Raw genomic sequence first — 25,716 nt, forward strand, 5'->3', positions numbered from 1 at the left:
GTTGGGAATGAGGAAAACCAGGTTTCCTTGTGTACATTTGAGATTCTCTTGGAGGGCTATTCAGTGAGCATCCTACCATCTTAGCTAACATAAAGGGGATGCTATTTAAAGCTAGTTTAAAAGGATTTCAGTCTATTGCAAGATCCCCAAGTACCATAAGGTCTCACTGTTTGTGCCCATCTTCTGCGGCTCACTGTTATCTCTGTACCGAGACAGCTAGGTAGTCTCAGCTCTCTGCGGTTCTCCCAAGGTTGAGGCTCTGTCTGGGCCCTCCCATGGGTGTCCCAGCTTTGCCTCCTGACTCCGAATGTAATCACTGGTCTTTGAATCAAGAAGACCTTGTGCCTCACAACTTGGAATGCATGCACCTTGACCCCAGAGCAGCAGGGCTTTCATCTCTGGAGCCTGGCAGTATCACACTTCTCCTAAGAGGTCAGTACGATAGCCTATAACTTAGAGAATGGACCACTGTTGAGTTTTTCAGAATAAAGGTGGCACGTGCCTTTCTTCATGCTGGTAAACATCTGGGGCAGTAAGGTGGTTTCCCCTGATCTTTAGCATTTCCTATATGTGTGTTGTCCAGGTTCAGACCTTTCTGCGATCCTTTCTGTTCTATGCATGGACTGGTTTGAAGCTGTGCATACAATGCATCTGTTTCCATTCCTGACTTTTTACAGTTGGCCATCCTGAAGACCTGCTGGTTTCTTCTTGACAGATTATAGAATTTTACTTTTTAGAGAATAATCCTTAGTTCCTTTCTGTGAATTTATGCTAATTCACTGATTTATGTTTCTGTTTTGCTCTGTCTTTACGTGTAACTGATTTGCTGTGTTTTTAAGTCTGAAAATTCAGCAAGTTGCTGTTTTACCGTTCATTTCATGTAATTAAAATACGTTCGATACAAACATCACATTTTAGTTCTTAGTTCACCTATTTTACATTTTTTGATGTCAGTCTAAAGGCATGTTACTTATGTTTATTGGCCATGCAGTTTCTATCATATGATGGAAGACAGCGATTGCTACAGTTTACTTTTTATCTCTAGGTAGTCATGTACATAGTACAAAACATTATTTAACGTGGTTGAGACCAAAAATAATGACTCTCGGGGTTTTCTCGTCTCCCCTGCTTTTCAGGGAGCTGGTTGCACAGCCCTGGTGGTCGCTGTGGTGGCAAGGAAGCTAGAACTTACCAAAGCAGAAAAGCATGTGCACAACTTCATGATGGACACTCAGCTGACAAAACGAGTAAGTCACCGCCCCCGTAGCTCCAGAGGGAAGAGTCGTGTTTTCCTTTCTTTGTTTTAAATCATTTTATATTGGGGTATAGTTGATTTGCAATGTCATTATAGTTTCAGGTATATAGCAAAGTGACTTACTTACACGTGCTCTGGGGTCTCCTCCTGATGCCAGTCCCCTGGTCTGGGGACCCCTGTGTGGGTTCAGACCTCTCACTCCTGTGAGAGAACAGAGGGAGAGCATCTCTGTGACATAATTATTTTTCAGTGTGAGGGTTGCCTACCTGTGGGGTGTGGGACTGGACTGAATCACGAATGCGACCCTCCTGCCATTTCGTTGTGGCTTCTTCCTTTGGAAGGAGCAGGTCTTTTTTGGTAGGTTCTAGTCCTTTTTTGTTGATGGCTGTTCAGCAATTAGTTATGATTTTGGTGTTTTTGTGAGAGGAAGTAAGCGCAGATCCTTCTACTCTGCCGTCTTGTCTGGAGCTCTTATTTGCTGTCACTGTTGGGCAATAATAGCTTTACTTTGACCGCTGAAGCTGAAATGACATGGTTTAAAGTGAAAGCATTCTTGAAGTCAGTTCCATCTGACTGGAGACTAAACTTTTCCTAACTTTAGGTCAGTCAGGAAATAATTGGGAAACCTTGGTATTTACTCAAGTATAAAAATAGACCACATAAGTCTAATATTGTTGGGGTTCTGAATTAACTGCTATATTCCAGGGATCAGAGAGTTTTAAACTTTCATAATGCTTTTCCTTCAGCAAATCAGATGAAAGTTGTGACTCTTCCTGCTTGGCAAAAAAAAGACTTGTGCTCTCCCTTATGTTGCCCTTGGGTCCCCTTTAAGGATCTAGATCTGCGAGCCAAGTGACCTTCCTTTAGTTTTAATGACTAGGACTGATTTCCCCAAACTGATCAAGTTTCTGATGTTACTGCTTTTCTGTTGTAAGTTCTTATGTATATTTGATAAATTCCCTGTCGATAGTGTTGAATTATGGAGAAGGAAATGGCAACCCACTCCAGTATTCTCACCTGGGAAATCCCATGGACATAGGAGCCTGGTAGACTCCAGTCCATGGGGTCACAAAAGAGTCAGACACAACTTAGAGACTAAACCACAACAATGTTAAATTCAGAGTCATGTTGTTTGTAGAAAGCTTTTTCAGTAAGAAGTACTGTTCTACTTTCAAAATTCACATTCTGCATCATGCTTATTGGGCTTCCCTGATGGCTCAGACAGTAAAGAATCTGCCTGAAATGCAGGAGACCTGAGTATGATGCCTGGGTTGGGAAGGTGCCCTGGAAGAGGGCATGGTAACCCACTCCAGTGTTCTTGCCTGGAGAATCCCCATGGACAGATGAGCCTGGCAGGCTACAGTCCATGGGGTCTCAAAGAGTCAGACACAACTGAGTGACTAAGCACACACACACATCATGTTTATGATGCCTTAATTCTATTATCTCACTACTATTTCTTAAAAGTGAAGCTACTTTGCAATATTTCTTGTGACCAGAGTCTTTAATAGGTCTGAAAAAGACACTCAAGCAGGCTTGCTGACAGATCTATTTTTATAGGCAAAATGTCACTAAGTACAAGATGGCATTAGAATCAAACATAAACTTCCAGTTTATGAGAGCCATTCCATTATTATACTCAATACAGTATATGAAAATAATAGCCTTTTTGTGGTCCTCTCTGCATTACTTTATATAGTTATCAATGAATGTCATTTGTCATAGTTATCAATGAATGGAATTGATTCCTTTCCATTTAGTTATTTATGGAATTTTTAAGTGGGCCCATTTATAATTTTTAATAAAGAAGGACCTGAAAGCCACACATAGTTACTAACATGAGAGATTCAAAAGACACATTCAAGGGTGCTCCTTATTGCTAGAGAAAGCTACAACCATTCCCTGAAACACTACACTGAAGTTTTCTGGTGGCCAACAGGAGTAATAATAGCCACAACATTCTGAAATCTTAATAAGTATCTAAACAAAAAGCAATATGAATGTTAAGAGGTAGATTACTCTTGCAGGAAAAAATGTAACCTTCCAAGTCTTCCATTGTGTATCTTAACAATTTCCATGAAAAATTATTCCCCATCCACAAAGTTCAAGGAACAATTTTATACAGAAATCTTTTCTCTGCAGGACTACATTCACCACACAAAGTGCAGTGTTTGAAAGTAGAACATACAATTCGCTGGGCAGTAACATTCAGAGGACTGTCCTATGTAGTTACAACCACTTACATGATACACTGCAATTCAAAAATGGCCAGTGGCCTCCGTAACCAGAATATTCTAAGGATTTCAAAAAGGAAGCATAATACCAATAACTCATCAGTAGGCTTAGTAAGACAGGACAGCTATTTAACAGATATCTAGCAAATCACCTTACAGAGACAGTTTGTTTACTGTGCTAAAGCTTTGGGAAATCTATCACTATTACTGTACATTCGGGTCTGAACCAAGAGTAAATCTTGGCGTTTGGCCCTCTGGTTACTTACGTTTTGGAAAGAAACCCGAAAACAAGCAATTCTGAGAGCCCAGGCATAATTTTTCAAGTCGCTAGATGTGCTATGAAGGATAATTATACATATTAATGTCCACAGTGGGTGTTTCCAATCCTGTTAAGAATTCTCAATCAGATCCATAATAAGAACGCTATTGTGCAGTTACGTACTTTTGTCTCTTGCAGGTATCTCAGAAGTGAACAGAAGTTTGAGAGGCTTTACTTTGTACAGCTTTTATATCGTGCATGGCTACATATCCTAGTAGGCTGAAAAAAATGCATGGAGCCATTGCCCTGCTCCATTCACCCTGCCCCAGGCACCTGGTCTAAAGAAGGACCAGGCTGGTGAGAAAGGTTGGTGCCCTAAGCACATCCGTCTCTGCTGCTGCAGGGGCAGGGAGCACATGTCCTGCTAAGCTGCACAGACTTAGTGACCTTTGTTTCTCCCTGGGCATCCTGGAGGTATCACCCATAGTATATGGAGCAACAGTTTACCGTAATTATCAGAATGAGAGTTAAGAAGCCCTCCTGCATCTTAAAACAGATTATGTTCCTTCCCCTTGAATTTTGGAAAAGACAAAGTATTGCACGCATAAAAGCCCCTGAGGGAAGAAGCAAGAGAAAGACAAAAAGACAGAAATATATAAGTTGAAAAAGAAAGTAGTGAAAATCAAAGGAAATCTATAAACAAAGTAGCCTGTTATATAATGCTCTAATTATATGTATCTTGTAGGATTGAACAAAGCAGATATTCACTTAAAAGTCAATCAGCTGTAAGAGGTTTTGTGGTTTATAAAGTATTGTTTCACTTAAAAATATATTTTACCTTACTACCTATGACTTTAATATATGCTGATTCATTAGTAATTATAAAATAGTATGTCACGTCCTTTATACCTGTGAAGTGGGTTGGAGTCATCTGGTGACTATTACTATTGGGTTGGCCAAAAAGTTCATTTGGGTTTTTCCATAACATCTTACAGAAAAACCTGAGCTAACTCTTTGGCCACCCTAATACTTTCAGTAGTATAAATTTCTTTGCTGTTGTTGTTCAGCCATTGAGTTGTGCCCGACTCTGTGCAACCCCATGGACTGCAGCATGCCGGGCCTCCCTGTCCTTCACTGTCTCTGTCCATCGAGTCGGTGATGCCATCCAACCATCTCATCCTCTGTCATCCCCTTCTCCTGCCATCAGTCTTTCCCAGCATCAGGGTCTTTTCCAGTGAGTTGGCTCTTCATATTAGGTGGCCAAAGTATTGGAGCTTCTGCATCAGTCCTTCCAATGAGTATTCAGGGTTGATTTCCTTTAGGATGGGCTGGTTGGATCTCCTTGCTGTCCAAGCGACTCTCAAGAGTCTTCTCCAACACCACAGTTCAAAAGCATCAATTGTTTGGCATTCAGCCTTCTTCATGGTCCAGCTCTCACATCCGTACATGACTACTGGAAAAACCATAGCTTTGACTATATAGACCTTTGTCAGCAAAGTGATGTCTCTGATTTTTAATGTGCTGCCTAGGTTTGTCACAGCTTTCCTTCCAAGGAGCAGGTGTCTTGTCAGAACTCTCAACTATAACCCACCCCAACTCCCCTCCAGTCAGTCCTCTACCATCCCAAAGAACCTTTTAAAATACATTAAGGATGAGCATTGGATCACTTTTGAAAAATTTCTGGACTTAACCAATTTGGCATTTGCTCTTTGTAGATGAGAATCCAAACCAAAATCAGTTGCTATGTTCTGTTGCAAACACTCCTATGTTCAACTGCCGTGTTTTTTCTCAGTACTGCTTACCCACTTTTCTAGCTGCCTCGCCAGTCTGTGTTCTAGGTTCTTATTCTGTGTCTTGAGCTGAAAAAACCAGGAAGGGAGGATACACCAGATCCCTTACCAGTCTTCCAGGCAGTACAGCTGCTCAGAGAGCTGAGACCTCCAGTAAACAGCCCTTCTCCTTGCTAAGTGGGAAAAGGCCTGTCCTAACCCCGGGCAGTACTGGTCACTTCCCTGTCCACTCTTTAAAAACAAGGTCATCCTACAAAGCTGAAGTCATCAAAACAGAAATATAGATCAATGGAACAGGATAGAAGGCCCAGAAATAAACCCACACCCCTGTGGTCAGTTAATCTATGACAAAGGAAGCAAGACTTTACAATGGAGAAAAGACAGACTCTTCAGTAAGTGGTGCCAGGAAACTGGACAGCTCCATGTGAAAGAACGAAATGATAATATTCTTTAATGAGATTTACAAAGAGCTCATATGGCTCTATATCAAAAACAAACAATCAAACCAAAAAAATGAGCCAAAGACCTAAATAGATATTTCTCCATAGAAGACATACAGATGGCCAAAATAAACATGAAAAGACACTTGACATCACTAAGTATTAGAGAAATGGAAATCAAAACTACAATGAGGTGTCATCTCACACCAGTCAGAATGGCCATCATCAAAGAGTCTACAAACAATACATGCTAGAGAGAGTGCACAGAAAAGGAAACCCTTCCACACTGTTGATGGGAATGTAAATTGGTACAACCCCTATGGAGAGCAGTATGGAAGTTCCTTTCAAAACTAAAAACAGAGCTCCATTAGGTCCAGCAATTCCTCTCCTGGTTTTGTATCCAAAGAAAACCATGATTCGAAAGGATATGTGCACCCAGTGTTCATTGTTTACAATTGCCAAGATGTGGAAGCAACCTCAGTGTTCAGCAACAAATGAATGGCTAAAGAAAACGTGGTACATATATACAATGGGATATTACTCAGCCATAAAAAAGAATGAAATAATGCCATTTGCAGCACTATGGATGGACCTGGAGATTATCATACTAATTAAAGTAAATCAGACAAAGACAAACATCATATGATATTGCTTATATGCAGAATCTAAAAAAAAATGATACAAATGAACTTATTTACAAAACAGGAACACACAAAATGAATTTACGGCGATCAGGGAGAAAGGGTGGATGAGGGCAGATAGACTGGGAATTCAGGATTGTCAGGTACACACAGCTGTATTTCAAATAAATAACCAGCCAGGGCCTACTGTGTAGCACGGGAAATTCTGTTCAATGTTCTATAACAAATGGGAAAATAATTTGAAAAATAATGGATCCTTGTATGGGTATAACTGAATCACTTTGTTGTGCACCTGTAACTAACACATTATTGTTAATCAACTATACTCCAAATCAGAGAAGGCAATGGCACCCCACTCCAGTACTCTTGCCTGGAAAATCCCATGGACAGAGGAGCCTGGTAGGCTGCATGCAGTCCATGGGGTCACACAGAGTCAGACACGACTGAGCGACTTCACTTTCACTTTTCACTTTCATGCATTGGAGAAAGAAATGGCAACCCACTCCAGTGTTCTTGCCTGGAGAATCCCAGGGATGAGGGAGCCTGGTGGGCTGCCATCTATGGGGTTGCACAGAGTCGGACACAACTGAAGTGACTTAGCAGCAGCAGCAGCCAAATAAAAATTAAACAAAAGCTGGGTCCTCCAACCTGAGCAATTTACACTATATTCAGTTTCTTACCTTTACAAAGGATGTCAATGCCAGATGGAAGAGCCTTCTGAACAGACTCCTACCTCTGTGAGGAAGAGAAATGTGTTTGCATAAGAGTGAGGATCCAAGCACTAACTGGAGCACCTTTTCACTTCACTGTGGGTGGTGGTGATGTCACTTACATGCACTGCAGGTGTTCGGCATCCCATGCTTCAGTCATTTTTCTGTTGGTTGCAGACTGTTCCCTGTGCAGAGTCTAATGAATATCCAAAGGAAGTCACAACTAAAAGCAGTCTTAAGATACCAGCCATTTTCTTAAAGTGGGTTCTAGCAATACAGTTTCACTCAAAAAGAAAGCATTTCAGCACTAAGGAAAAGGATTCACCATCAGCCACCAAGGCTGATGCTTTCTCTACTAAAGCAGAAAAACACACATGCCTACTTGGGCCATAGTTTTGGTAAATTATAATACTCTCTCTGATTATAATTCTAAGCTCTGAAAAGTACTGACAATAATTCTCTTTAACCTTTTCATGTTAGAGAAAACTCAAGTTCTACAAGGTTAGCTAACCTCCTTGACCTGATTTGGTTGGTCCAAAGTCAAAGACTTAAAATCTGTTTCTGAAGCCCAACTCATCGTTCTGTCTTTCCCCACGACACTGCCTTTAAAAAAAAAAACAAAACACTTTTTATTTCATATTGCGGTATAGCCGATCAGCAACGTTATGATAATTTCAGGTGGACCAAAGGGACTCAGCCATACATACACATTGTATACGTGTCTGTATACATGTATCCATTCTGCCACAACCCTGCCTCCAGTTCAGGCTGTCACATGACACTGAGCAGAGTTCCCTGTACTATATAGTTGGCCCTTGTTGGTTATCCACTTTAAATATTAATGTGTACATGTCCATCCCACACTCCCTAACTATTCATTCCCCCAGTCTTTTCCCCTGACAACCATAAGTGTGTTCTCTAAAGTCTTTGAGTCTGTTTTATAAATAAGTTCATTTGTATCATGTGTTTTTAGTTCACGTATAAGGGATGTCATACGATACTTCCACTTATCTGTCTGACTTATTTCACTCAGAATGACAAGCTCTAGGCCCACCCATGGTGCTGCAAATGATATTATTTCACCTTTAAAAAGTTGTCTTCCTCCACCCAGTCCCCCTTTAGCCTGCAGTTCTCCTTGTGAGACATCCTTTGTCTACCATTCAAAAGAATTAAATGGATCAGCCACAGAATAAGTAGCTTATAACAAGCACAGTTGAAAGCTCTGGGTCATCAGTTCTTGTCTTACGAACAAGAAAGAGGACTTGCAGGGGTTTTTAAAGACGAATCAAGAAAGTAAGTGATTGAAGTCTCACTGGGAAGTATTCACACTTTCCATCAGCCGCAATAAGTTTTGGCAGTGTCACTGACATCCTTTGGGTTTGTCCTGTCCATGTGAAACACAGTGTATTTAAATTACCAACAAAATCTTGACAACGTAGACTCTGTCAGTTGATTAAGATGTGCTAACAAGCATGCCGTTTGCTGAGTCATGCTGGGAGGCTGGATGACTGGGTTTCCTTGTACATTCAGCAGTGGGAACATGCCCTTCCTGTAGAGCTCAGCCAGAAATGCTGAACAAGCTGCAAAGGACAAGGTTAACCTTGGCCTTCTGGCACCTCGCCCTTCTCCGGGGAAATGAAGAACATGGAGAAAGCAATTGCAGTACAAGGTGAAGAAAGCAGTAACTGCTGCTGCTTTTTTTCTTTAAGTGGTGAGTGAAAGGTTCCTCATGGAGGAGGTTAGCCCAAAAAAGAGATCAGTAGCCCCTCTTATTTCAAGGTAAGTGTTCTCAGACAGATATAGGTCCTTTTCAAAAGGCACAGATTCAAGAAAACAATTTTGAGTTACTAAGCAGCGCTAGAGCTTACGGTGATCATCAGGCTGAAGAATAGACCCCCAACCAAGTTGCAAAGGATTCTGCTCTGGAACTGATCACCAGCTGTGTTTGTTTGTTTTCCTAACAGGTGAAAAATGCAGCTGCCAATGTACTCAGGGAAACATGGCTAATTTACAAAAATACAAAGCTAGTAAAAAAGATAGATCATGCAAAAGTCAGAAAACATCAACGGAAATTCTTGCAAGCTATTCATCAGTAAGTACCATTCTTCACTTTCATTCTGCATTGGTATCTCTGGGTTTTAATTCTTGTACCTGCTTATTCTTCTTTCATGAGGGAAGGAAAAAGAGAACATTATCATGTTTGTTCCCAGAAGACATTATTTGGCATTTTAATAATTCCATAAATTTTCTTAGAATTTCATTTGTCAGTTCATTTTATGATGAAAAATCATTTATTATTGGGAGAATAGCCACATAATATATTAATTAAAGTGTCTATTCAGTTTCTTTTTTTTTAATAAAAGGAATAATTTCAGTTAAAATCTTAATTTTACATTTATTTATTCATATAGTTTGCTCTAAGATGTTTAGTTTGTATCTAGTACAAAACTTTGAAAGAAATTTAACATTTTATGATCTACTTGGATTTTTTTTAATATACTGCCAAACATCTTTATATGAAGGTAGTACATGCAGTTGATTTAATACTTGAATTTTTAAATTAGTTTTTAATCAGGATTTGGGGGATTTTCTATATGCTATATGTTCATTATTGATTTTAGAGTTCCTATAGGCCTTGCACTCTTTCGTCTTTATTCAGACTTTATCCAAGCCACAGTTACTCAATTTGTTTAAGTCATTCATACCATTTTATTGTTATACCATCATAGGCTTTAAACCAAACATCTCTATCTAGTAAGTTTCCATGATAATTTGAAAGCACCAGGTCTTTCTCCCCCCAGGCTGGCAGCATCATTACCGTAAGTACATCATGTGGGTGTCAGCTGTGATGTCATGCAGCCTTGCTCTTAATGCCATTTCTATATGGAGAAGGGCAGACGCATCACATTGATGGGTCAGAATACTGACTTTTCTCATGCAACCTACCAGGGTAATCATGGAAAGGTAGGTAAATACTAGGTGTCCAGATTAGAGAGTGAGATGTGTTTTCTCAGAGCTAATTAGCACAGCCGACAGGAAGTTCTGAGGTTGAAGTTTTCATTTTACTTATTTAGGTAATTCATGTATATATTACACTTACATTCTGTGGAAAATCACCAATCATTCATCTTCTACCTTTTCACCTGCCCATCCACTGCCCTTTTTAAAGAGGTAACACTGAAAATGTGGAATGTGTCTATATTTATAGACATACATGTATGTCTATAGAAATTGCTCCCTTCCCTAATGAAAATAAAATCCAAGAACCCAAGCTCTAAAATAGGAGGTTCTGCACACGCAGCCGAGTAGCTGGTCTTCACTGCCGTCTTAGCGATCCACATATATGCTTTCCTCACTGCCACCAGCACCAGAGTGACACTATTTCTGCTTCAGCTCTGTGACTTGACTGGACACACACAACTATGCATTTTCCGCATTACAAAGAAAAGAATGTTAAGAAAGTACTCTTTCCAAGTCTGGGGAAGAGTAAAAGTGAAAGAGAGGAACATTGTATGAGACCCAGCTCACGAGCTGGAGCTTGCTTCCTAGAGTCATAGCTGCCTTTAAAGCTAGGTACCACACCTGGACTGCTTACCTCCACATCTTGATTTCTTGAGGCTTAGACCTAAGAGAGTAGGTCCCCTGAGCGATGCTAAGCTTTCACCTCCCCCTCAAGAGTCACCTGGTAAACTTTCCTTAGAGTGATCGTTCCTACATGCCCCCCGAAACCAAACAACACAGTAACCTCAGCATTCATACAAAAGGTGCCCATGGTATATTGCGGAGAATTCTTTCTTTGTACTTGAACGTTTCGATGCTAACCTATTTTGTTCGGATCTATTAAAAAGAAAACGTACCTTTGTGGTTGTGAGACGATGTAGTGTCCTGGCTGAAAGGATGAGAGGTGATGTGGAATTGAGCCCATGGGTCAGTCTTTGGGTTCAGCAATCACACATCCCATTTCCTCTGGGATTATGTTAGTATCCCTTCCTGCTAGTGTACTGTGTCTTCAGTATATAATGAAATGTGACACTTGCCTTTGATGGCATTGATAAACTTTCATAGAACTGAAACAAATAAACGCTTTGACAGTTTTCCTCATAATTCTAAAGTCATGTATAAATGGTGGTTATTTATATATTTATATAAGTTTGTCATAGACCTCTTAAGCTCAGAATACATTCACACTCAAAACGTTGGGGGACAACTTAGGGATATTCATTGTAAAATTTTTTCAACTTTGCTGTAGGTTTGAAAATTTCTATAATAAAAAGGCAAAAAAATATTTGGGGAAACTAAGTATAAAAGCTGTTCCTAACCAATTGGTGTATTGCAACAAGATGTGCTGACCTGAGGTGAAGGGGTTCATGGTGTAGGTGTCGTGTGTCTTTCAGCATGCTGCCTTTGGGCAGAGGAAGCCACACGTGATTCTTCTGCTTCTTTCAGACATTTCTCATTGTTTCTTCTGTAGCTGTGTGTACTTCTAAAGCAAATGAGCTTCAAGCAACTCAAAGATAAATTGTTTTGTAAACTAGTCTTGGGACTATGGGGTTTCCTTTGAGGTGGGAGGGTCCTTACAACTTTGTGAAAAGTAGATGGGCTGGGTGGGGCTAGATTATTCTAATTATGCATAATTACCTTTCATTTGAACTTAGTGAGTGAAGTCATAAAGGAAAGCACATAGGGCTCGATTCCTACGGGCATGGCCTTTACTGCCTTCACTGCCCAGCCTCGTCCATCAGTAGCGGGGGAAACCGGATCTTGCCAGTTGAGGGAAAATGTACCCATTCATTTACTAGAGCTCTCCTGGCCTCTGCTCTCCTCTGATTTGTCCTGAGAGCTTTGCAGGAGCTCTATCCCCTCTACCAGCCTCCTCTGTCTCAGCTGTCCTTCTCTTTCCCAAGCCTCACAGCCTCTATCCCAGACACAGGACTTTCTAGTCTCCGATGGATGCCTAACTCTGCAGGCCTGTGTCCTCTTTTTAGGACCCTGTCTGTCTTTGGAGATCGTCACTTAGTGCATGAAGCATTCTGTTTCTGTAACTTTTACCACTTTCTCTGGTATCAACTTTACAGCTTCTCATTCTTAAGTCTCAGTTAGAGACTCATCAGTTAACATGCACTTGTCTCAAAGTCACGAAATCCAATAATTTCTATAACAGAGAGTGTTAGATTACCCACCTTTCAGAAAACAAGGCTTCCCAATAGCCCCGACTTGGAAAAGAAGTACCCCCTCCAAAAAAAGTGTAATCCTGTTGTTTAGAGTAGTATCCATTTAACTATATCCTATTCACACTAGGCAAAAACATCTCCTATTTTACTTGAATGTCACGTTTCAAAGAGGCCAAGATAACTTGATCCAAGTTCTTCCTTCCGAGCTCTAGTTCTGGAGGAAGCTATATGCTTTCAGGTGGGGGAGTACAGTAGCAATGCAGAAGGGTGATGACATAACGGAATAGTGTTTCTCTCTGATCAATATGCCCAAACCCTGCAGAATCTTAACAGGACCTTCCAGCTAACGAATCGAGCCCCCTGTGCACACTGAACACCACTCTGTGTTATTTTGTTCCAGAATATTTTACAGTTTCTTTTCTTTTGTTTTGTCTTTTTATTTCAACAAAATGAAACATAGAGCGCGGAAGTAAGTTGTGTGAGCCGCTCCTTTCAGCATTCGCAGAATTTCCTACCGGCTGCATGCATCCAAGCGGACCCTTTATTGTGAATTCTAGTAGTCTGATTGCTGCTGTGGAAATGTGTTCCGAAATCATGATATTTTCCTGTGATAAGTGAAGTTCACAAGGAAGAAATCAACATATGTTTCTTATTCTTCTTTTTGTGTGGGGGGAGAAATAAAATGCACACCTGCATGTTACCTTTTATTCTGGCAGCTGCAGCTTACATAGGCTTTTTGTACCAATTCTGCTTTACAGGCAGTCTAAGTGGCAACACGGCAAGATGATTTAAGTTCAAGCCTACTCTACATCAGCTTTCCAGATTAGCAGAAAATGAAATGGGCAAAATTCTACTGTCAGAGGCATACTAGAGTTAGCCAAGAGAAGTATGTTGTGTGGAAGGGGGAAGACCCGCCTCAGCCAGGGGCCCAGCACCGGCCCTGCTAGCAGGCTGGCAGAGCTCAGAACTGTGCTGTCCTGACCCGATGCTGGAGACCTCTCATCCGGTGGCCCCAAACTTCGAGTCATTCATGTGCCAACTCTGCTATGACTGCCCTAAATCTGAAAAGAAAGCTTGATATAAATCCCTGTCATAAATGGATTTAAAAATATGTCATTCCCAGCAAGGAGAGAGAGAGAACAGTAAATTGGTTGACAACTAAGCCACTGGTATTGAACTCAAGCCATAAGCTGTTGCCTGCAGAGAGCTCTGAGCTGAGATTCTGCTCCCTCTTAAAAAAAAAAAAAAACAAAAACGGGAAGAGCAGGTGTTAGGAGATAAAAACAGGATAGGACTAGCCCGGGAGATTTTTCTTATAATAATTCAAGAATTGGAAGAGAATTAAAGGGAATAACTCTCTCTCCATCTGTTTTAGTGTTCTTTAATGTCTTGCTTGAGTATCACTTAGTCATCTAGAACACCTCCGTTGGTATAAATCCAGCCTTTCAGAAAGCAAATCCCAATCTAACCCTCTTCTTTTCACACACAAAGAAACTGAATGTCAGGTTAGGGCCGAGAAGCATAGAGTCCTTGTCTGACACTGTTATTTTCTCTAACACATTTCTCGAGAATGACCCACACCTGTTTAAAGTTGGTTTGCTTGTGTTTGGGGTTTTTTTTTTCACTCTTTTTAAAAGGCACACATCAAGAACTGCAACCCTTTTCAGTACTTAGAGAAACATTTCTCAACAACATATTAGATTTAAATATGTGTTTGTAAATTTCTTTTAGACTAAAACATATTCCATTACTATAATAGCATAAAAAGGAGCCAGTTAAATTAGTTCCAAGTCTAATAAAGAAACACATAGTCACAATCACAAGATCTGACCTTAACCTGTTTGAGATTGGTAAAGATCGTGTTGGAAGCAGGTGTCACTTAAACGCTCACTGGCAGGAGGAGCTGTCTTTTCACTATGGACAGATTTGGTGGCATATTGAAGATCCATATTTCGGAAAAAAATCACTGAGCATTGTGAACATGTGTTGCAGAAATCTCCCTGGCAGTAAAATCTTGCCCTGTGAATTTTTGTATCCCTTCTAGCCAATTACCTTTCATTTAAATTGGGAAATAATCAAGAATACATTCTCCAGCATTAACACTATACTTTGTAAAATGACTTGTCACCAGAGTAATAAGGTTAGCATGGGTTTTCACGAAGTAGCTCAGAGAGACCTGCTTCTCTTGGAGCATAGCTTTGAATTGTTGACTTAAAGAGCAATAGACTGCCTTTCTCTGGTTGGAAAATCTTAATTTCTTGCTAGGTAATGAGCACTGAATAAATATTTGTTGAAATATTATTGTCACTAAGTTACAGCATAGTAGGTACTCATTCAGAATTTTTTTAGAAAAAAAGGTTTTATGACTGTCAATCAGATATACTCAATGTTATTTAAAAGTTTCTAAAAGTAACTTTACAAGTAGAAGAGAGACCATCTGTCAGACACTCTAATTGTCCTGTGACTTTTATCTACAATAAAAAATGAAGGGAAATTCTCCCAAGGAAATGGTCTGGCTTCCCTTCAAATTCAGTGGCAGTGTAAAAGTCAAGTGAAATAAATACAATGAAGAATAAGAGAATTATGTGTTTTGAGTTATCTTGCTGCTGGTTGAATAAAAGTTTTCTTGTTGCTAATGAGAATCTCACTTATCACTGTGTTTCATCAGGTTCAAATACCTAACCCAATCCATTTCAGACTAAACAGGGCTAACACCTGTATCTAGTCACGTAGACATAGGAAGGTGCTCCTGCGCCAACACTGATAAGATTCCAGTTGCTTTGCATATTTCTTCCTATGTCTATTTGTCACGATACTGGGGCTTTAAGGAATGTTTTGGCTTTTCTCATATGGTTAAATCCTTATGAGCCTTTCTCAATTCAACTTTGACTCCCTGGTAAACAGTTGTCCTAAGGACACCTTATCTCTTAGTCTCTCTCTCCCTTCCTTTTTGCGGTGTTGGGGAAGCATGCTTCTCATTGTACCAGATACATAACCAATTGGGACTTTACCCCCAAATATTCAAGGCATTATCCATGCAGTTATTTGCTCTTGTCAATTTTGTGCATGCTCTTTGGAAGGCTTATGATAGTCGCAGAAAAGAAAAAAAAAAAACTTTCTGACTTCAGATTCTGTCTTTTAGATTAAGAAGTGTAAAAATGGAGCAGAGGAAACTGAACGACCAAGCAAACACCTTGGTGGACCTGGCAAAGGTGAGCTTGGGGTCTCAGCCCTCGTATTCGCACCTGTTGGAACTAATCACGCACAGAAACCAGTAACACTTCAGGAGGCGGCCACCCAAAGTTATTTAACCAGTCAAACCAACAGACCATACTGACATGACAGCCCAACTTAGAAGAATTCTTCTAAAACTCTTGCTTAATGTGTACTTTCCCTCTACACATGTTCAGCCCCATTCTAAAAGCTTTCCTGCTTGCAGGGATTTGGAAGTTCAGTTAGAAATATAAATGTAAATATATGAGATGAAATATAAATATAAATATGTGAGACAATACCTTTGGGATGCTTATATGTGACTTAGTCTCATCCCTATGAGGGCAGAACCAGGTCTTGGGTTTTACTATGAGGTTCAAGGCTAAATGGGCTTCCCTTCTGGCTCAGCTGGTAAAGAATCCGCCTGCAATGTGAGAGATCTGGGTTCGATCCCTGGGTTGGGACGATCCCCTGGAGAAGGAAAAGGCTACCCATTCCAGTATTCTGGCCTGGAGAATTCCATGGACTGTGTAGACCATGGGGTTGCAAACAGTCAGACAAGACTGAGTGACTTTCACTTTCAAGGCTAAATAGAACTCAGTAATAAATTTTTTTTTTTTACCTATTTTAAACAATAGGCTTTCTGTCCTGTTCCATTGATTTATACGTCTTTACACTACTTTCTTAAAGTACATTAACAGTCCCCAATTCTTATATCACGATTAGATGTCTTATCTGGTTTATTTTGGTTGTTCCTCTCAAGTGAACTATGCTTCAAAATATGAATATTTTTCAACAATGACAACATTCCTTTCAATGTTCTAAATTTTAAATGAGGCATTAGAACAGCATTTATGTATGTGTTGGGCCTGTTAACATGAATGCTTTGAAAGAGGCAGTTCTCAGTCAGACCTGTGTTCTGCTGTTTGTTTGCTGTAACAACTATGTCCTTTACAAGGCCCCCATTATATTCTTCAAAAATTATACCTATTTGTCCTAGTCCCATTAATTAAATTCATTTTAGTGTATATCAGTAATACATACTGTATAAATATGTTGGAGTGGAATATTTGATATCTTATAAATAGAAGTGAAGTATTTAGTGACTTATCCCACCGAGTAAGATTTACGTGTATTCATGGCAAATAGATGGGGAAACTATAAAAGTGTCAGACTTTATTTTGGGGGGCTCCAAAATCACTGTAGATGGTGACTGCAGCCATGAAATTAAAAGACACTTACTCCTTGACAGGAAAGTTATGACCAACCTAGACAGCATATTAAAACAAAGACATTACTTTGCCAACAAAGGTCCATCTAGTTAAGGCTATGATTTTTCCAGTGGTCAGGTATGGATGTGAGAGTTGGACTCTAAAGAAAGCTGAGCGCTGAAGTATTGATGCTTTTGAACTGTGGTGTTGGAAAAGACTCTTGAGAGTCCCTTGGACTGCAAGGAGATCCATCCAGTCCATCCTAACGAAGATCAGTCCTGGGTGTTCATTGGAAGGACTGATGTTGAAGCTGAAACTCCATTACTTTGGCTACCTGATGCGAAGAACTGACTCATTTGAAAAGACCCTGAGGCTAGGAAAGATTGAAGGCGGGAGGAGAAGGGGATGACAGAGGATGAGATGGTTGGATGGCATCACCAACTCAGTGGACATGAGTTTGGGTAAACTCTGGGAGTTGGTGATAGACAGGGAGGCCTGGCGTGCTGCAGTCCATGGGGTCGCAAAGAGTCGGACACAACTGGGCAACTGAACTGAAGTGAACCCCTAGGAGATCATGTATAGTTCATTTAAGCTGGGCAGCACATATATATGAGGCCTGAAGATGTGCTCAACTAATACTTACACCCGTGGTTCTCACTGGGACACACTGTGAACAAAGAAGGAGCAGGTTCTTATTATCGCTCCTAGATTGAGTGATAAAAGAAATTGGGTATTTTTATGAAAAAATAAAAGAGGTCACTTGAAAATAATATATATAATATATATCATTTCACTATAATATATGCTATTATACATAATAAATATACTCTTGAAGTAAAATTATCTGTGAGGCAAGATGCTGTGTCTTTCAGTTACTTCTTTAGTGCCATGCTTATTATTATTGCAGGACTGTCCACGACGTAAAGAGTTTAGTATTTACTGAATGAATAATCTCACATAGAGTTAATGAACTGTCTTCCTGGCCAAACCCAGGAAGGTTTGCCTGTGTTCTGAACAGCAACTTCCTTATTCAGTAAGTTCATCTATCATCCCTAAGAGGTTGTTAAGCAGGATAAGAGCATGTATTATAGAGGGAAATATGATAGGAGAGCAGGCTTAGCCATAAAGGTCTGAGGCTTGGGAAAGGCTGCAGTGGGCCAAGGTTAACGTCTCCAGCTTTCCTTTCTGTATCAGCCTCTTCCCTGTCTGGTTCTGAGCTGGTCAGCACTGAAGTCCTCTTTCCCTGTCTCTTGTCTCCTATTTCCAGAACTATAACTGGGAGTCAGTTATGAATACCCTCTGATCAGGACAACCAGTTGGAAAATTCACTAGGACACCGAAAACATTTCCATATTTCAAACCACCTAGTTCTAATTAAGCCATAGCTAACAAGGTAGATTGGTAACGTTAGTGTCTCCTCTAACTTTTATTCTCTTGCTCATTATCTGTAAAAATTCTATTTGACCCAAAGAGAGCCTATAATTTGGAACATAAGGCAGCAAAAAGATATTAAGGTATTTTTAATTGCTTTAAGTTACTAAATTACTCGATCAAATCAGTTTGCCCTAAACTTCATTCATATTCCAGTCAAAATGTCTGCTATATCCCAATACCATCTGCACTATTATGTATTTTTCTTTAAAATTGGCTTGTTTTTAACAATCAGCCTTGCCCTAATTAGTATTACATGTTACAAAATGAATTTGACCTGCTAGCTTTTCTAACAGCCCTTAAAGTATATACATAAATATAAAATCAAAGCATGTTTGTCTCTCCGCACACCACTTAAAATCTTTGGACAATACCACCAGCAATACCTGCAAACCATTTTCTGCAACTGGATCACATTAATTCCTAAGATCTTACTGTTCTAAGTCCTGGCATTGAACAGACACACTGAATTTGTTTGGCCAGGTCACGTGTTCAGTTAGCTGACACCCCTGTTGCACTCCAAGTTGCTAAGAGGAGACCAGCCCTGAACCTCTGATAGCTGGCTAGTCTGCTTCCAGGGCAAGTATAATTAAACCTTCGTTCTCTATCTCTCTGTTCTTCTCAATCCTGTTTTCTAGACTCAGAACATCATGTATGACATGATTTCCGACTTAAATGAAAGAAGTGAAGACTTTGAGAAGAGGATCGTTACCCTGGAAACGAAGTTAGAGACTTTGATCGGTAGCATCCACGCCCTGCCTGGGCTCATAAGCCAAACCATCAGGCAGCAGCAGAGAGACTTCCTCGAGGCTCAGATGGAGAACTATGACAAGCACGTCCCCTACGATGCTGAGCGGTCCCGGTCCTCGTCCAGGAGGCGGCGGTCCTCCTCTACAGCGCCACCAACTTCATCAGAGAGTAGCTAGAAGAGAATCAGTTAACCACAAAATAAGACTTTTTGCCATCATATGGTCAATATTTTAGCTTTTATTGTAAAGCCCCTATGGTTCTAATCAGCGTTATCCGGGTTCTGATGTCAGAATCCTGGGAACCTGAACACTAAGTTTTAGGCCAAAATGAGTGAAAACTCTTTTTTTTTTCTTTCAGATGCACAGGGAATGCACCTATTATTGCTATATAGATTGTTCCTCCTGTAATTTCACTAACTTTTTATTCATGCACTTCAAACAGACTTTACTACTACATTATATGATATATAATAAAAAAAAGTTAATTTCTGCACATATTTGGTCACTTGACATTTCTAAAAGCTTACTTTTCACATTATTTTCAAGGTAAAATGACTGATTATCATCTAATGCACTTTGATCATTTTTATTTCCAAAAGTATGGCCAGTCAACAGAAGTCTTTCAATTACTCCATACCTCGTCACTAAGATTTTCTCTCATTATGAAATATTATAGTCAAAACTGTTTGACCCGGCCAGCTTACCATTCTTTGAGTTCACATCTCATTTCTATTTAAGTTTGTTTCCAGCTTATATGGAAAGTGAGACTGTTACATCAAAATCTATAATATGAACTAGGGACACTGATGCTATCAAGAATTATTTTATTCCTAGTTTACCAGCAAATTTGCTTGAAGAAAGTATCAGGGTACATCACTGTCTATGAGTTAATGGTGCAGAATTTTAGATGTAAACTACTTATTTCATCTTTCTCCATGGATTTATTATGAGAGGCCCAAGATTCACTCTGCTTGGATTATACACATACATGTTCATATACACGTGTGGTTGCATAGCTCCCAATAGCATAATTAGCATAAATGAGCATAACTCTAGCAAATGGTCGGTCTGTACTCTTGGTCTGTGGGTACTGGGAAGTGAGTGGCATCTGCTAAATTTCAAAAGTTTTAGCACGCTTGTTTCACGGCTGTTAAGATCAGTTTCTGTGAAAAGGAACTCCATATTTATTGGTGCAAATACATCTCTTTCCAGAATTACTCTAAAAGTGCAGTGGGTTTGGAAAAACCACCTTTGAGGTAATAGCAGTTTGGATTTCCCTAACATGGTAGTCTCTAGAGTCTGGGAAGAGCTGGCAGGGGTAACATGATAAAAATAAGACTTCATTTGGACAGCTCTGAAACCAACCCCCTTGGGGTGGCTTACACCTAAAAAAGACTCCTTCATTTTCAGAGAAATCTGCCTTTGCCCTCTTCCCCTTGATTCTACACAACACCCTTTGGTGTCTGCCTTATGAGACAGCCTCCAAGTGTTTTTCTTAACACAAAACTAGAGCTATACATTCATCAGCTTGCATAACTCAATGAATAAAATCACTTTCATAACTATTTTCTGTAATTGATGCAAAAATTCAAACGTTTCCATTCAAGATCAAGGACATAAAAGTATGATTACTTCAGAGTGCATGAGAATCACTTACCATTTATTACTTATCCAGAGTGACTGAAAATAAAGCTCTTTCACACACCTTATATATTTCAGTGTAGAATGAAGACAAGGCTTGCAAATAAGTAAAACTATTAAAGTACTGCTTATAGGAACAAACTGCTGAGTTAAATGAACTTAGATTCCTACTCCAGTAGGATTTTTACTTCATGAATGAAGAAAAGTTTATTTTGGGTAACATACAAAAATACATCAAGTATTTGGTATAAACACTGGATATAAGGAAGAGAGAAACTGTGAAAAAATGATTAATTCTTGTGGTTCTTGCAGTTAGTTCTTATCTAGTCTATCTCTGTGACTGAAAACCATAATAACAGATAATTAAGCTTAATTATCATTTTACTGGTCAATTAGCACCACCATCCCAGAATACTAGAAGATAAGGGCAAAAATAATATATTGTTCCTCTTTTTGAAGAAGAGAGCAGAGACATGAGTTTTAATTTAAATTTCATTGCCTGGTGTTTATTCACCTCCCTCATGGAGGATGTCATTTAATTCATCTTTTCCTGTTTCTTTATCCAAAGTATATGCAGACCGGTCATGATTAAACAACAGTGTATGGTCTTTTGTTTCTGTATTTTAAATAATACCAAATATCCACAATTTGGAAGAGGAGGCAAGAACCCATCTGTTGCATAGAATTTGTCGTCAATGATTTGTTGAATGAACATAACTCTACCTGATGTTATCAAGCCTTTCCCCACATGGCATTGAACATGAGCAAGATCCTCTGAGGAGACCTTAGATAACCAATCTTTGGTGAGCTCTATGACTTGCTTTCTAATGACAACTGAGTGTGTTACACTTCAACCTACCACACCCTAGCCTCTCTTCTCTACAGCCAGTAGCAGAACATACAACCACCACCGATCATTGTGAATTACAATGGCACCACCTTCCTCAATACTTTTCTTCATTTCCCCTACTTACACACAGTGTCATGAGTTAGCCACTAGAAATAAGATTCCATGCTCTTAAAAAATCATCAACCAAAGTCAACAGGTAGTAGATCTAGAAAATTTTATATGCTTTCTTCCTAATGTCACCTCCACTGGCAACTGTTTTGCCAGAGACTCTCCATCAAAGCATCTGCAATAGTCAAATAATTCCATTCCAAAACAATATGGAAATTGGGATAAAAATCTGTTGGTTGGGTTGCATTCAAATCTTGAGAGATGGATTGAAGTTTTACAGCTTTGTTTTTCAACTTTGTCCAGCCTTGAGAAGTAGAATGAAAAACTGGAAAGAGGAGGTTAAAAATCAGAATTGGGTTTGGAACTGAATTCCTGCTAGTTCTACGTACTTGAACACCCTTAATCCTTCTGAGCCTCCTTTTTCCCATTTTCTCATCTACAAAATGAGTGGAAAAAGACACAGCGGAGCTCTGTAAATCCTAGCATCTATCTTAACAAATGACGGTAGGCATTTTTTAATATTATTTCCAATATAATGCAACAAATATCAAACATCCCATTGCCTATCTTTTTAACTTTTAATACCTCATAGTAGAGGTTATGAATTCTTCCACTCACCTAATTAATTCTTAAAGTTACTGGGCTATGGATTCATTTATTGGCTTCCTGATCCTGTAACTCTTTTTTTAAGTGATCCTAGAATGTGTGTCTGTGTGTGTGTGTGCTTGCTGAGTTGTGTCTGACTCTTTGCGACCCCATGGACTGTAACCCACCAGGCTCCTCTGCCTATGGAGTTTTCCAGGCAAGAATACTGGAGTGGGTTGCCATTTCCTCCTCCAGAGGATCTTCCCAACCCAGCGATCGAACCCACGTCTCTTATATCTCCTGCATTGGCAGGCATTATTCTGGGATTTCCCTAGTGGTCCAGTGACTAAGACTCTGCGCTGCAAATGCAGGGGGTCAGGGTCCAACCCCTGGTCAGGGAACTAGATCCCACAGGCTACAGCAAAGAGCTCATGCTCTGCAACTCAAGATCCCACACGCCACAGCAAAAACCTGGTTCTGCCAAATTAATGAATATTTAAAAAATAAGTCTGCATTTTTCTGTCTCAAAGCCCACTGTTTTCACCATGCCAACAACCATCCCTTTAAGGAGACTAGAGTAGATGCATCCTGTCTCTTCAGTTTTTGCCCATATCATGTGATTACACGTCACCTATCGCCCCTCTTTCTCATTCATTCTCACTTTCATTCATTTACTGTTAATAAATGCAACTGTTAGGTCAAACATTGATAATTTCGTGGCCTTCTGGAATATAAGCTCAAAGTTAGCCTTTCTCTTGGATAAAATCACAGTGTCCCAGAGAGAAAACTGACAATCCCTAGATAAAGACTTTAAGTGCGTCAATATTTTTATTTTTGAGTTTGCAGGGGAAATAATATCCACTGTGGGGAAAGGTTGAAATTCCTTAAATACAACTGCAATGGGCCACTTTTCATTTTCTTTCTTTCTTTAAAAGCTTAATGTTAATACTACTTGTATATGTTCTAAAATAAGTCCAGGGAGTTTGGGGATTATAATTCACTTAACAGAGAACACTGACAACAAAGGTGTTATTGCTCTTAAATCAGGTTGCAGTGGGGAAAAAAAAGCTAAAAAAAAAAATAATAATTTCTAGCAATTGGTCTATAGCTGCAGTGTGGAGTCCTTTATATCTTTATGAGATTCCTGTTCCTGCTTTTTTCTACAAATAGTCACATTAATAGGATATCTTTTTGGTATCAATAATAAAGAGAATCTAAAAATTGGTTAAAAATCAGTATTTTTTTTAATTTGAAGATTAAATATTTAAAGGAAGAACCTTTGCAAAAGTATTTAATGAAAACTTGTTTATAAAAAGGAGAAAAAAGTATAACATGGGTCTTCATTCTTGACCTTGATGATTAGAAAACTGTACATTAAAATGATTTTGGAAGAAACAAAAAAAACCAGCAAGAAAGCACAAAAAGGAGAAAACACAAGGCAAGGAGTCCAGAGTAAAGAATAACACGAAGCCTGACAAGTAACAGTGGTTTAATTTACACTTTTCAAGGATAGATAGTCTAAGATTGAGTTCAACATGAAATGCATCTATGTGCTTTTTCGAAAGGACATAAAATTATAGAAAAAACGTTACAACCCAAATTACAGGGGATAATTTAGTTTAGTGCAAACAACCAAAAACAGTGATGGCAACATTCATTTCAGACTAATGGAATTGAAGAGAAACAATATGAAATCACAAAAGGATGGTCATGTTAAATTGATCCTTGAAGAGAAAGCTGACATGAATTGTGTGCACTAAAGAGTAATGCATATGAAGCAAACCTACCAGAAATAAAAGGAAAAACAATTGTTGTGGTAGATTTTAAGATCCCTTTCATCCTGGAGAGATCAAATGAACCAAAAATCAACAGTCATGGTATCAAGAAAAATAATTATTATTAGAATTGGCCAAGAACTAACAGAAACATGAAAGATGTACTTTTTGATAAATGACATGGAAGAACTAGATAGACATTTTTAAAAAGAGATAAAACTCTTTCCAAACTTTACATCATACAAAAGACTACATTCCAAATGAATCAGAGAGCTCAATGTGAAAACCGAAACAACTTAAGTATTAAAACACAATGTGCTTGAATTTCTCTAAAACCCTAAGATAGTGAACTATTTTCTAGACTCCAGAGGCAACAGAAGACTGATTAATTTGATTACATAAAAATAAAAGAGCTACTGCATAGCATGGGAGAAAAGATGGTGACAAAGTGAAAAGAAGCTGATAAACTGGAAGAAATATTTGCAACATTTATTACAAAGGACCAAAATCTCTAATATAAAGAAGGAATCCCAAAAATTGAGAGAAAAAATTCTAAAACCCTGATAGAAAATAGAAAAATGGGCATAAGGTAGATGATTTACCAAAGAAGGATATAAAATTATTTTTAAACAGATCAAAAGACGTTCTTTTCATTCATAGAGAAATGCAGATTAAAACTACCACTGAGTGAATGATATACCACTTCTCACCTATTAAACTGGAAAAATTGAAAGTTTGACAGGATAATTTTTGGAAATAGGTATATAAGCATGTTAATACCTTGCAGGTGGGAATGCCAAAGGGTCCAAGCCTCAGGAAGAAAATTTGACAGTATCTAAGAAAACTACATTGGATTTATTTTTGACCCAGAATCCCTTCTTTTAGGTTGTTTTTTTTTTTTTCTGAAGATTTAACCTCAACATAATGAAAGTATATACAAAGTAATAAATTAGAGTATTACTTGTAATTGCAAAATAAATACAATGTAAATACTGACATTTTAAATTTTTTTCTTCAAAATTGAAATACTTTGCAGCTATATAAAAGACCAAGGATGATCTCCTGAACAAATAGAAAATGACTCCCAGGATTAACTGATAAATGTCAAGAAGGCAAAGTGTAACAGTATATATGTGCATGTATGCTCAGTTGTGTCCGACTCTTCATGACCCTGTGGACTGTAGCCCAGCAGGCTCCTCTGTCCATGGGATTCTCCAGGCAAGAATACTGGAGTGGGGTGCCATTTCCTGCTCCATGGGATCACCCCAATCCAGGGATCAAACCTGTGTCTCCTTGCACTGGCTTGCGGATTCTTTACCACTGAGCCACCTGGGAAATCTAACAGTATAAATGTATGAAGAAGAAATAAGAAAAATACATCTATTTTTACAAACAGAAATACTGGGAGGGTGAGCCAGAAACTATAATGAGACTGTACATATATAGGGCAAAGCTAGGTATAGAGTGGAAGGGATGGGGAAGAGCAGCTGACACTTTGGTTCAGTCGCTCAGTCGTGTCCGACTCTTTGCGACCCCATGGACTGCAGCACATCAAGCTTCCCCGTCCTTCACCATCTCCTGGAGCTTGCTCAAACTCATGTCCATCGAGTCGGTGATGCCATCCAACCATCTCATCCTCTGTCATCCCCTTCT

The 25,716-nt window shown here is 39.2% G+C and overlaps 1 protein-coding gene across 4 annotated transcripts in view; it reads left to right on the forward strand.

Annotated features, from left to right (window-relative positions):
- Nucleotides 1-19,601, forward strand: part of KCNN2 (potassium calcium-activated channel subfamily N member 2) — a 514,135-nt gene extending 494,534 nt beyond the window's left edge. For 3 of the 4 annotated variants that reach the window (XM_043470632.1, XM_043470633.1, XM_043470630.1), the window contains 5 exons: nucleotides 1,137-1,247; nucleotides 9,294-9,421; nucleotides 12,961-12,969; nucleotides 15,643-15,712; nucleotides 18,994-19,601. In XM_043470632.1, coding sequence (XP_043326567.1) covers nucleotides 1,137-1,247; nucleotides 9,294-9,421; nucleotides 12,961-12,969; nucleotides 15,643-15,712; nucleotides 18,994-19,281 — 606 coding nt within the window. In that variant the 3' untranslated portion in view covers nucleotides 19,282-19,601. The remainder of the gene's footprint in view (nucleotides 1-1,136; nucleotides 1,248-9,293; nucleotides 9,422-12,960; nucleotides 12,970-15,642; nucleotides 15,713-18,993) is intronic. The other variant, XM_043470631.1, reaches the window with a different exon arrangement.
- The last annotated feature ends 6,115 nt before the right edge of the window (nucleotides 19,602-25,716 follow it).

Source organism: Cervus canadensis, chromosome 6 (assembly GCF_019320065.1).
Source record: "Cervus canadensis isolate Bull #8, Minnesota chromosome 6, ASM1932006v1, whole genome shotgun sequence".
NCBI classification, from domain to species: Eukaryota; Metazoa; Chordata; class Mammalia; order Artiodactyla; family Cervidae; genus Cervus; species Cervus canadensis.